The sequence below is a fragment of the Uloborus diversus genome, chromosome 1 (assembly GCF_026930045.1).
Source record: "Uloborus diversus isolate 005 chromosome 1, Udiv.v.3.1, whole genome shotgun sequence".
Taxonomy (NCBI): Eukaryota; Metazoa; Arthropoda; class Arachnida; order Araneae; family Uloboridae; genus Uloborus; species Uloborus diversus.
The window spans coordinates 182955670-182969571 of record NC_072731.1 but is presented as its reverse complement, the minus strand read 5'-3'; the positions used below and the strand labels follow the sequence as shown (position 1 = coordinate 182969571).

Here is a 13902-nt window from a genome sequence, read left to right as displayed (position 1 = left end):
TTCGACAAAAGAATGAAAATTACCATTAGATAAATACAAAACTCAAGAGGAAAAACAATTTTTCGTCAAATCAAGGTTTTCGAGATATCGAGAGTATACTGTATTGTTTTACATTCAAGAAATAGTTACAAATTCAATAAATTTCAATTTTGTATTTATTCCTTATTTAAGTATTGCAATTTTGGATGAGTGGGGAAAATTTTTATTCTTTTATAATTATTTAAGGCATAAAAAATTTTTGCGAGGCCTAAATTTTCTTGATCATGACGGGTTTACAAAAATAAGCGAACTTTTACAGTATACATAATTTTCTATAATATAATTTTGATAAGTTTGGAATAATAGAAATAAAAAAGCCATGTACCTAGTACAAGATTGCCTCTACACTGACAAGAATTTATTTATTAATATTTTAAGATACCTGCAATAAAATTGGGGACTTTTAATATATAAATAACTGGGTAAGATTTTTATAACCAGAAGCATGATCAAAATTAAACTGAATAAATTTATTTTGATACACTTATGATAAATTTCAAAATGATTATGATTAGTAGCCGAGGCATAGATTTAAAAAGGCATCAATTTGGATGTAGCTCAAAATTGAAATCAACATAATAAACATAAGTATGCTTTTAGTAGAAACACAATATATACATATTTTTTCTAAACTAATAAAACACTAAACAAAAAATAACTGTATTACTGCACTTAACAAAATTTTAATGCTAGAGTTGAGCAATTAAAAATATACATTTTAACCCCTATATTATTTTAAGTATAAGAGGTCATATTGCACTTCATATATCAAATATCTTTTCCTACAAGTAGTCTTTGGCAGCATTAAAAACATATTGTTTTAGCCTATATTTTACAATCTGCGAGACTGAAGAACAAATCTTCGGCGATAATTTAGTAAAGTTATAAGCATTTTTACCAATGGTTTCAAAAATAATTTATATAACTTTACAATTAGTAATGAGATAATGAAAGAGAAATATATTACAGAAAATATTAAGATCAGTGAAAACATTAAAGCAAAGCTCCCGAAACTGGAAGATAAACTCCATTGGTTCAGAGGATAAGAAATGTAGTTATAAACATCAGTCCACAGAGCTGGAAGCCACTCTCCAAACGCTTTGCAAGTAATATGATGCATTTCAGAATTCAGGTACATAATTTCATCCCAGACAGTATTATTAAATTTTTCTAAAAATTCACAACAAAAGACTGCAGCAGCACTTAACTTGTATTTGTTCAAAATATCTAGTTGTAGGTTTGCATCAGCTGCATATTTCATCAAATAAATCACATAGGAAGAAAATTTTTTCAAATGTTTAATCGTGTGTTCAGTTCCTGTACAGTTACAAGTATAAAAAAATCTAAAAACTTCTACGGCATGTTCAACAAATTTAAATATCCTGAAGCTCACAAAGTGACTAGTGGCAAAAACACCAATTAGAATAATAGCGCGATCTCTATTCATGTTATAGCTCAAAAATTCTTCGCATTGGTCTTAATACTTTTTTATACAGAATGATGATGTGCTGAAGTATTTTTTAATTCAAATATAATTTAAAAACTACTGATTTGAGTAAAAACTTGTCTCATTTTCGTACTCATTCGTGTTCTGGCAGTTGATACATCTTTGTTACGGATTGTCGTCGATTTAATGGCAAGGTTAATGTATCACTGAGTCAATGTCAGGAATGGAATATTAAGCATTTTGTCAATTGCAAACTGGAGTAAAAGGTGTTACTTTATAATCTCCAGCTAAGAAATTAGAAGACTATTTTTTCAGTTGGAAATGAAAGCTCTTACTTTCTAAAACGATTTAAAACCATCATGTGCCCGCCCACAATGAACAAAATATTAAAATAAATAAATAAATAAAATGTGTTGCCAACACGTATTGTAATTTTGATAAGTAAACTGTATACTTTTCTACTAAAATAATTTTAAGGACATTTGGAGTTTTCAAAGTGCAGTTTTTACTTCAGTTTTACTGTTCAACATTTTTTTTCTGTATTTAAGCCTGTACCTTTAGTTAAATTAATTTTAATGAATGGCTGGCTTATTACCAGCAAAACAAAGTAAGCTGGCAACATGCATTTTGTGTAGTGAGCGTTAATTGTCAAACGGTATTATGTCATAATATTGTTAACATTTAAACAATATTTTCGAAAACATCGAAGAAAAAATATAATTTTTTTCTTATGTGAAACATTTTTATCTCGATTGTTTTTTTTACGCATTCTGAAAGAGCTTGACTGGGAAATCACAATGGTGTTCAAAGTGTAATGAAATAGGCTTAGTGATTGTAATCTTTTAACTTATTTACGTGAAAAAAATGTTAATTTCATGTACGTATTTCTACGTATTGATAAATTTAATGGGATTTTAGTTTGAGATTGTACAAAAATGAGTGGTAGGCCAAGGACCACATCGATTGCTGAAAGCAGCAAACAGTCTTCACAACCAAGTTTTACTGGGATCAAAACCACGAGTGAGTACTGAATGGTGTTTGATTTGTGCTTTCCTTTTTGATTTTGTTCATCTCAGGCATATTATCTACATTTTAATGTCGGAAAGTGGTTGTCTAGGGTACGTTCTGAAAACAATTCTGTATTTTGTTCAATTATATCGTTGTATGAGGTTTTCATAGAAGTTACTGATTCTATACGCATTACAATATTTGCTGTTTTCTTGCATGTAACGACTACTTTCATTTGATTAGGAAGATTTTTATCTCTGCAGTTGAAGTAACTTTAAACTGATTTAAAAAATGAGTTTCAATTGATTCGACTTACTATTAAAAACGAAAAAGTACAATTCATATTAGATTATAAATAAACATATAAATACTTGGCAATTTCACAGTAAGGTGTACCTCACACTCAAAGTTTTAAAATAAAAGACATAATAATAATGGACACAGTTTTAATAAAGTCAATATTTTGATCACTTTGAACTGCAGTGTTTTCCAGAAGTGGGCGGTACCCCCCCCCCCCCCTTCGTATTCAACTTTATATTAGTTATGGTCGAATGTTTGTTATACTGCATTTCCTTGACGTCTTAACAGCAATAGGACCCCATCTGTATCATAATGCAGCTGAATTTTGCCCCGTGTTCTTGCAGGTGGTTTTTGGCAAAACATATGCAAAAACTGCTGTACTGCAACATGACTGGCGTTCTGCCGATGTTCACAAGTTCAACATAATTGTATGAACTGTACCTAACATATTATTTAAATGAACGGGAGTTACGTTCACTTCTGAGCCACTTTGTAACTTGGTATATAAGGAGACTCTCAAAAAAACTTTTTTACAAAAGAGAAAAAAGTCATTAATAGTTTGAGATAAAATAGACAGGGTTGGGTTTTGGACTGTCCGAAACAGGTTTAGGACAAGACAGGTAGTTTTTATCGTCCAAAAGTATGCTACATCTAAAGGAATGTAATCTTATCAGTTAATATTTACTTAAATATTTGTAATGCATAAATATAAGTATAAATAAGTTTTAATTAATGATTATTTGATAATATTTCTCTCTGAAATGTTAATTTAAAAAATATTTTACTTCAAAAAATTCCCACTAACTCTAGTACACAAAAACTTTCTTATGTAAGACTTGGTAGAGTAATGAAAGGAAATTAGCAAGACAACTAATTTCAGTTCCATATATTATTCAAAGGAATTTCATTAAATGTGTAATATTTAAGTGCAAAAAGAAAGTTTATTTTTTTAATGGTTTTTGCATACATTTTACATGATGCTTTAACGAAAATTCATTTTTAAATCATAAATTAAAGAACAATAAATTGATGATTAAATATGCTGTTATATTTTAAAACTTGTGCAATTTCTTTTTTTAATTCTTTTTTTTAATGTAATACATTCTGTAACTACAAAATAAATGTCGAAAATTTTGAATATACTATTATGAAAAAAAACTCATGTGTACAAATTGAAATTTTTAATGAAGAAATCAACTTCTACATAATTAGATTAGAATCAGAAATAAGTTTTAAAAAAAATTGTACTTGAATGTTCATATTGAATAAATATTCAAGATAAAACATAACTTTGACACGTTTTGTTCTGTTTTTCATATTTTCTCACAAAATACAGTTTTTCTAAAAGGGCAGTTCTCAAAAGGTGGGAACAAAAAAGTTAACTTTGAGCAATTTCAAAAATTTTCGAATTTGATATCAATTTTGCTTTTATTCTATAGTATGCATACCTAGAACACAATATATGAACATGAAAAGACAGCAGGTATTTGTAAAAATTGTTAATTAGCAAATTAAATTAGCAGTCTGTAGGTAACACATTTTGGACATTGTTATCCTGTAGGTCAGTGCTTCTCAACCTTTTTTACTTTGCGGCACACTTAAAAAATTTCTAGATCAACGGGGCACACTGAACTTAATTTCGCAATGGTAATATAGAAATGTTTTTATCATTCACAGGTAAAAAGACAGGGGGGAAGGACTTTTTTCATATGAATAAAACAATTATAACTAACGTAATGTATTTAAATTTATTTAGAAAGTAGACATGTTTCGAATGTATTGAGGTTGTAATGAACAACAAAACTACCTATATCAGACTTAACAGAAAATTATGCTTCATATGTTTCAAAACATTTCTGTCAAACATGTCATTAAAATGCACAGTGCAGTTAAACGATTTATCAAATAATGTTTCAAGAAAGAAGCAAGCAAGAAATTAAAATTAAGCACCTAACTCCCGTTTGACACTAATGAGACACTTGAGCCTACCTTGAAGAGCAAAGATGTTTGATGTTCGGCTCTATGCTGGAAAAAGCTACACGAAGTTCTGATCCAGGCTCTTTAGAGATGATCTCTTGCTGTTTTTTGTAAGTGTGAGGACTAAGAAGCTGAGTTCGAAAAGATATGTAATTGAAAATGGTAGCAGCACATCAACAGCAAGACAATAAATAGATGGCGGGATACTCATTCTTAACCAGCAACCAAAATTCGTCCAGAGACACTTCGCTCAACCCAAGTTTAAGAGTACGGTTGTTCTTGAGCTCCATAAATTCTACCCGCACCTTCAAAGAAAGGTCTTTAACTGATGCATCTGCAGATGAAGAGAATAGATCACACATCCAGTCATATTATTCTATGTCAGTATTCTTGAAATAGTGCTTAAACTTGTCCTGAAGTATGACTAAATGCTCTACCACCACATTCAGCAGCTTTTCTTCCATGTCATTTCCTTCACATACCATGTTGACGGTCCGTTTGAACATGTCCAATGAGCCACGATCTACTTCTCCCCACAGCTGAATTTTTGATTTGAGCCCGTTTAGCTTGTCTATACATGTAACCCAAAGTCTCTCCTTGTCCTTGCATTTTCCGATTCAATTCATTGAGAAGGAATACTATTCCTTCTCAATGATTCAATTTGGTAAAGTGTTCAAAAATGTCAGCCATGTACGCTAGTTTTCCCAGTCAATATTTGTCTTGCAACAAACTGGCGTACTGCATTTCGTTTTTTAAAATCAAAAACTGTCGTACCTCGTCCCTCAATTCGAAAATTATTGATAGTACCTTCTTACCACATGAAAGCCAGCGAATCTTTGTATGAAGAAGTAGGGAGTGGTGATCTGCACTCAATTCTTAACAAAGTATACGGAGAAAAGGCGAGAATTAAGCGTCCTCGATTTTATGAAATTAACGATTTTCACGACTTCAGCCAAAGTTGACTTCAGCTCAGCTGGTAAGATCTTTGCTATGAGAGTTTCATGATGGTGGAAACAGTATATGGTTTTAATTTCCAGTTTGCTAAGCCTCAGAACCGAGCTTTGAGAAACTACGATAAAATGAAATTAGTATCGGAACCGGAAAAGAGGAAAACAAAAGTTAAAGCTGTGGCTAAAATTCTAGGCGGGAGGGCACAATCCCTGCCTGGGGGAGGGGGCGATAATCCCGTTTGCGAAAGATTTAGAAAAAGTTCTGTATAATTAGTTGATTTCATGGAAATTAGAATTCGTTTTCAAAAACTGACAGTAATAGGATCACAAGAAGTTACAAGAGGTGAAGCAGCAAATCCCGCCTCTCCCCTTCTTGGGTATGTCTTATTCCACAAGATCGACAGGGTAAATTGAGAAGTTACAGAACGATACAAACGGTATTCGGTCGTAACTTTAAAACAAAATACATCAAGGCTCTTTCTTTTTACATAACTACGAAAATGCCGCGGCACACCGGGTTCCTTGTCGCGGCGCACCAGTGTGCCGCGGCACACCGGTTGCGAAGCCCTGCTGTAGGTAACGGATTTTGGACATCATCATAATGTAAGTTTCACCCTTTTTGACAACTGTTAATCTGATTTTTAACTTTTCCAATGAAAATTTTATTTACTACTTTTTGAATTTTGCAATTTAATGATAAAGAGGATATTAATGAAGTACTTGAACTGCTATACATACTGCTCTTTACATATAATAAAGTTTTGGAATGATTTTGAAGAAGTTGATGAAAGGTAGAAAAAAGCTTCATGGAAATAATTATACAAACTTGTAGTTTGATTTATTGGGACAAATAAGGAATAAAAATAGAGACAAACATGACATATATATTTTTAAAGGAAAAATAAACAAAATATGCTTTAAGAAAGAATGTAAAAAGTGACATCAGTTTTAATAATGAATATTTTTTCTAATGTCATAAGAATTAAAACGATGTCTAAAAAAAATTATTGAAAAAAGAAATTTGTGTTTCTATTTGGAGATTGTTAAATTATGTTTAAAAGAAAGAAGAGAAAAAAAAATTCTAAAATAATAAAAGCGGCGGGGGAAAAAATGCTAGCGCAGGTGATAAAGGCGCCAAAAATGGTGCAGCTGACGATTAACGCGCAAAATGGCTTTCGTTCGATCATAACAAGCCATGTTTCTACTGTAATTTATGTATTGTTCAATGTGTAACGTATTAATTATGCAAAATACCAATGGATTAAAAAAGATAACATCATAATAATTTTTTTTATTGATGTTAGAAGACAGTGGATTATAAAAAAATTATAAATAAACGGACAGAATTATCGGCGTCAAGATCGTAATGCCATTTGGACATCTCACATGTATACAAATACAAATACAACGACCAGCAATAGGCTCTGGGCCCAGCTAGACTGGTCCTAGTCAATTTACAATCTCCAGTGAAGATCAATGGCCCTCTTAAAACTATCTACTCCCTTGCTCAATACCACCTCTTCCGGTAAACTGTTCCAAGGTTCCACTACCCTGCTATAATAATAATTTTTCCTAATATCCATGTTAGCCTGAGATTTAAATAGCTTAAAACAATGACCCCTTGTCCTGTTTTCATTGCTTAACTTCAGCCCGTAACGTCTTTCTTTTTAATAAATTTAAACAACTGAATCATGTCCCCTCGGTCTCTTCTTTGCTTAAGACTGTACATTTTTAACCTTCTAAGCCTGGAATCATAGTCTAAGTGAGAAAGTCCATTTATTAGCCTTGTAGCTCGCCTTTGAACCCTTTCCAATACATTGTTTAAGAAAAATTATTTTTCTTCTAAGATACACATAAAAGCTTATGAAAATTTTTTTAAACAATTAAAAACTGATTCTGAGGATCGATAAATACCTTTAAAACGAAAACATCATATACTTACTTCTCAAATAATAGCATTGTAAAGATCATAACTTTTGGACATGCATCAAATTTCAAACTTACTTTTTTCTAAAATCGTTTACAAAGTAAATAATCTGTCTTTACTTTTGTTATTTGTGTAAAATATTAACAAAAAATTATTCAGTGTAAGACTCATGCCTTTAATTTTTTTTTGAAACGTATGGAAATAATTTTAAAAAAAAATTTTTTAATGGTACATTTGCTCAGTTAACGTTTTGGTATGTCCAAAATTGTGCCATTTAGCAAAGAAATAATTTTTTAAGGGCATTTGAAGAGCTTTTTTTCCATAATTTATGTCAATTCTTGTCTCTATACAGCATTATAATTTACCTCAAAAATTTTAGAGTTAATTAAAATGAAAGTTATTTGGTGTTGAAGCTTCAAAGTTGAAGTCTGTGTTTGCTCCCACCTTTTGAGAACTGCCCAAAAATGTAGTTTTGGACAGGATGGTAAAAACTGGTTTTTACCATGGTGTCCAAAACCTTGCCAACCCTGAAAATAGAACATGTAATCTACACGCAGATAAGTTGCAAAAATGTATGATTCATTTGGGTTTGTGACCCTTGCAGCTCTTTATCAACCCAAAAATGTTGTTAATTTATGCTGAGACAATAATTTTAACACTGGATTGTTCGAGAAATATAAAGTTCCTATCAAGAATTTAAACTAAAAAAAAAACAATAATAGAATCAAAAATATGTTTTAAAAGGTTGTATAAATATAATTTGACAAAAAAAGTTTTCTGTGTTTCCATACTGTAAATAATCTTTGTTCATACATTTTATGCTTGAACTGAAGAACTATCTCTATGATAAAGTTGAATAAATTGTGCATGAAAAGAAAAAATTAGAAATAATAACTTGTAATTGCACAAAACTTGCAGATTTTTGCATACAAGTGTTTCAAGGTCACAATTAAACCTTTTTTCACTGCTAAATAAGTGCGCTTATGAATGAAAATATATCTGGTAGCTGTACAGGATGTCTTTGCATCCAAAAGAGCACTGTTTAATCCAAAAGCTCGCTACAAAACCAGTGGTAAAAACCGGAATGGCAAAAACCCTTTTCTGCCACAGTTGCAGCAGAAACTCATAAAATTATATAAAAGTAATTACTGATATATGATAGGAAATGCTTTCGAAAAACAATTAAATGTTAGTTAACCAAAGTGCAATGTATTTACAATATTATCCGCATTCAAAATAGGGAAGGTTTTATCAAATCCAGAAGAACTAACTGGTGTTAGTCTAGGGACAAGCAAAATTAACAAGACTTCTATGTATTCCACATATTTTAAAACTGGTCCATGGACATTGTTGTTGAAGTAGTTACAGAATATTATAGTTCAGAGTATTATAGTTCAGTGAATATAAATTGACTGAAAAAATACATCTTCAGATGTATTTTTTTCTTCAGATGTGTTTCCTCAGGAGGAAATGAGACTACTTTATTTTGCAAAGCTATATTATGTACCAATACAAAATCTACATTAATATTGGCAAGTAAAATTCTGTTTCTTTCTTCATGAGCACATTATAATCTTAGTCTCAAGCACTTTGGATGAGACATATAAGCTAGCAAATAATAATCAGTAGCTCCCTGTTTAAATCTGTATGTGACATATTTTTCTTAACCACCGATAAAATTCTCCTCTTTTGTTAGATTCCAAATGTTACAAGCATCTGTACTTGAACAGTTCTCTTTCTGAACTAAAGCAAGGGCAATAGCAATGGATTTTACTTTTTAAAATGATAAAATTGATCTACATTTTTTAGTTTACTTAAACAAATATGATTTAATAATTACTAGAACAGTTTTAAAAAAATTTTAGTTTCTGCCGGTTTTTGCCGGTTATAATCAGTTTCTGCCATTGGCAGGGCAAAAACCAGTTTCTGCCGTCAGAAAGCCAACCCTGTGTAAGTGCATAAAACAAGTGAGTATTCATAAATTAAAATGCATTTACAAAAAAGTCATTTCAGCAGTTAATTTTATAATTTGTAATATGGGAGTTTCATCGCCCATAATCAATGCATTTATAAAATTAAAATGTTGAAATAGAAAGTTTTAACACTAGAACGCCAAGAGGTATCATTTCGACACCTCAGTATTTTAAAAGTTATACAAAATGTGAAATTCGCACGGGATTCATACGAATTTTCGTGACTTTTATTTAATATGTAAGGAAGACTCATGCACAAAGTTATGAGGAATTTGCTTTTTTAAAATTGATTTTATGGGTGAATTTACATAGAACGCCTGTGTGGTGTCAGTTCAACATTGCAATAACTTTATCTCCAATATATTGATTTTTTTTTTTTTTTTTGAACCAGAGGTCGAAATTAGCATCAGCTACTTAGGTGCCATTGGCAACCAATATTTTTTTCTTAGGTGCCGTTATGCTTTACTTGGTTGCAATTTGCAAATGCGTTCAATAACATGCTGAAATTTATACTAAACTATAATATGCATGAAAACAAGCTGATATATATGTACAATGCATTAAAATAATGCATTGTACATATACATCAGTTACCATACCTGCTAAGTTTATACAAGTACCATAATTACTATTAACTTAATTTAGTGACATAAAACCAATAAAAAAAAAATCTAGATTTTAAAAGTATTAAAAATATTGACAAGATGCAAAAGGATTGCAATCTCGAACACGATACGCAATTTTCCACAAAGTACAAGTTTAGTGTTGGAATGATTTCGAAAATAAATTTATTCATTAAAAAGAAAAACAAACGCAGAAAATAAGTTAATCTGAAGTGGCATGCGACTAATTGTCTAAAAATATTAATATATTTACAAGATGCAAAAGGATTGAAAGGTCAAAAGCGAGAATACACTTCCCGCAAAGCACGTGCTCATTGTCCGCATGTTTTGAAAAAAATAATATATTATAAATTAAAATAAAAAAGAAAATAAGCTAAGCTAAAGGTAGCATATGTAAAAAAAAATTCTAGATTTTAAAAGTATTAAAACATTGACAAGATGCAAAAGGATTGCAATCTCGAACACGATACGCAATTTTCCACTAAGTAAAAACAAGTTTAGTGTTGGAATGATTTTGAAAATTTTTTATTCATTTAAAAGAAAAACAAACGCAGAAAATAAGTTAATCTGAAGTGGCATGCGACCAATTGTCAAAAAATATTAATATATTTACAAGATGCAAAAGGATTGAAAGGTCCAAAACGAGAATAAATTTCTCACAAAGCACGTGCTCATTGTCGGCATGTTTTGAAAAAAAAATATATATTTTAAATTAAAATAAAAAAGAAAATCAGCTAACCTAAAGGTAGCATATGTAAAAATAACTTCTAGATTTAAACGTATTAAAACATTGACAAGATGCAAAAGGATTGCAATCTCGAACACAATACGCAATTTTCCACAAAGTAAAAGTTTAGTGTTGGAATGATTTCGAAAATAAATTTATTCATCAAAAAGAAAAACAAACGCAGAAAACAAGTTAATCTGAAGTGGCATGTGTCCAATTGCCAAATAATATTAATAGATTTACAAGATTCAAAAGGATTGAAAGGTCAAAAGCGAAAATAAACTTCCCGCAAAGCACGTGTTCATTGTCCGCATGTATTGAAAAAATAATATGTTATAAATTAAAATAAAAAAGAAAAAAACTAACCTAATCGTAGCATATGTAAAAATAACTTCTATATTTTAAAAGTATTATAATATCGGCAAGATGCAAAAGGATTGCAATATCAAACACCGGAACTATTATTCCGAGAAGAACGTGTTCAGTATTGAAAATTGCATTTATGATGTGTTTTGAAAAACAATTAAGCGCAATTTAATAAATATCTTTAAAAATAATAATAAAAATAAAAAAAGCGAATGAACCGCCTGCACTAATCAACAAGAAAACTACTTATTGTTTCGAATCTTGCAGTAGGACAACCATCGATGAATCCAGTATCTTCTTTTTTTCCAAAATCTTTACAGACTTTACATACCATCAGGTCTTCACCCTTTCTTTCCAACCACGGAAACTGCTTTTGCCACTTGATGAAAGTTGCAGCGTTGACACTTTTCCGTGTACATTTAGAAGTCGCATCTACTTCGTCATTATTTTTTTTTTCTATTTGGACTTCATCGGCAATCCTTGGCCGTTTATTTCCGCTAGTATTTAGTGGCGTAAAATATGACTTAAGTTACGTTTACTCATATTTTCAACAAATAAAAAATGATGGTAGCGATGATTAAAAAAAGAAAGAAAGAAAGATGAGCGAAATCCTGTGCGAAAAAAAGGAATCCTCGTGCTCGCTGTGCGTTCGTGTTACGACGGGGGGTGGAACTTGAAACATGAAAAAGATCAGACTATCTGCTCAAACAACCCTGAGATGAGTCCGGTTTTGGAGGGGTGGGGCGATCGGGGGTAAACAACACTAAGGGAACAAAGGGGAGAAAAGATTACTCCAGAAAAAGGAGGAATGGAGGGGTGTGCTTGCAATGACACTGGCTGCTCAGAGCCATAGAAGAGGAAGGGCTAGGTCTTAGCGCCTCGAAAGTAGGAACGGAGGGGGAAAGTGCCAGTGACGTCACTAGGTACACTCGATCTGGGACATTTGTGTTGTGCGTGCGTGCGTAATTCCTCACTCTTTTCCCGTTTTTATGTTATTTCTTGAGGGTTAAACTTCAAAAAGGAATGAAATACAAGGGTAAATGCTTTGAGTCCCATTGACAAGTTAATAAGCGATACGAAAAACAGTAAACCTGATTAAAATCTACAATACAAATTTTTAGTTTCTCTTGTGTAGTTTTGGATATTCTTTAGCCAATATTCCTGATTTAAAGGGGTAGAAAGCGGAAATTTTGCACAATAAAATTGAGCTTATAAAGAAATGAAAATAATTTACTGTGCTTGTCAAGTTTCCTCTCGTGTGTACATAATTTTGTCAGTTTAGGCTTTAAATAATATTAGTAACATTGTTATTTCAATCTTGTCTCAAATAAAATGAAAGAGATAAGATTGATATAAGGAATAATTAAAACATATTTGAATTTCGCGATACCATTTGAATCTAAATACTGCCGATATGTTTTAGAGAAAATTATTTTTTACGAAGTAACTATAACTCTGAACAAGAATCTTAACAAACGTTGTTTTTGAAAACTGAAGTAGAACCTCATTAACCTGGACTAATATAGGATCCAGGTCATCTAGATTGTTTAAAACGACTTAAACAAAACAACCTTTAAATTCAATCAATGTACATAAGTAAAATACTTGAACACAGTAAAAGTTGTATTTTGAATTCAAGAGAATGAAATATAAAGCTGCATTAAAGAAAATTAAAAAAATAAAAATACAGCCTTACAAGAATACATTATTGTACTAACGCGTTCTTCATTTATACCGTATGTACATTTAAATGGTTTTCCCAGATTAATGGGTGTTTACTGAAATTATTAATCAACATTTTATTCACTTCAATTTATAAATAACGTATTGAAATTTAGCAACGTAAACCAAGTTTAAAGTTTCAATGATTATCGCCAAATTTATAAAGCTAACTTATTTGTAGACTGAAAAATTTCTTCATGTCTGAATTCTACAAAACATTACGTTACAGTAATTAATTGAAATCTTTCGGAATATTCTACAAAGTTTTCTTCTGTGATAAAGTCCATTTTAAAAAAAATGTCGGCGTACCTTTTGTAATCAGAAAGTTTTTCGTTCAAATATCGGATTCTTCCAAATGTTCTTACGCGAGAAAAAAGTTCAACAGCTTTTTTATATAGGTCAGGAAATTAGTCTTCCAATACAGAAGAACAATTACCGTACTACCCCGCATTATTCGGCATGCCGGAAAAAAGCGAGGTTGACCAGCACGCCGAGAAATTCGAATTGTCCGGCATGCCGGATAATTCGGGGTTTATTTCGCATTAAAACAAAAGTAAATTTTCCCGTTCCGGTCCAATCAAGTCAAACCACTGTAAGTAAAAAAATAAATAAATCGCGAAAGTAACCTTTTTTCAAAATAAATGTGCATTTCATATAACATGTGCGTGCTATTTATGATAGGACATAACTAATGGATTTGATTACGTGCCAATAAAGTAATCAGTTCAGAAACAATCATCGTTACTGCGATTTATTCATATTTTTTTTACATAAAAATATTTTAGGTTCCTTTCAGAGATGTAAGTTTAATTTTTATTTATTGAAGAGCTATGGTAAATTATT

General features: G+C 31.1%; 1 protein-coding gene across 1 annotated transcript in view; it reads left to right on the top strand.

Annotated features, from left to right (window-relative positions):
• The first annotated feature begins 2193 nt into the window (after positions 1 to 2193).
• LOC129233910 (glycogen synthase kinase-3 beta-like) overlaps positions 2194 to 13902 on the top strand; it is a 46439-nt gene continuing 34730 nt past the window's right edge. The window contains exon 1 of the mRNA XM_054867839.1: positions 2194 to 2506. Coding sequence (XP_054723814.1) covers positions 2422 to 2506 — 85 coding nt within the window. The 5' untranslated portion in view covers positions 2194 to 2421. The remainder of the gene's footprint in view (positions 2507 to 13902) is intronic.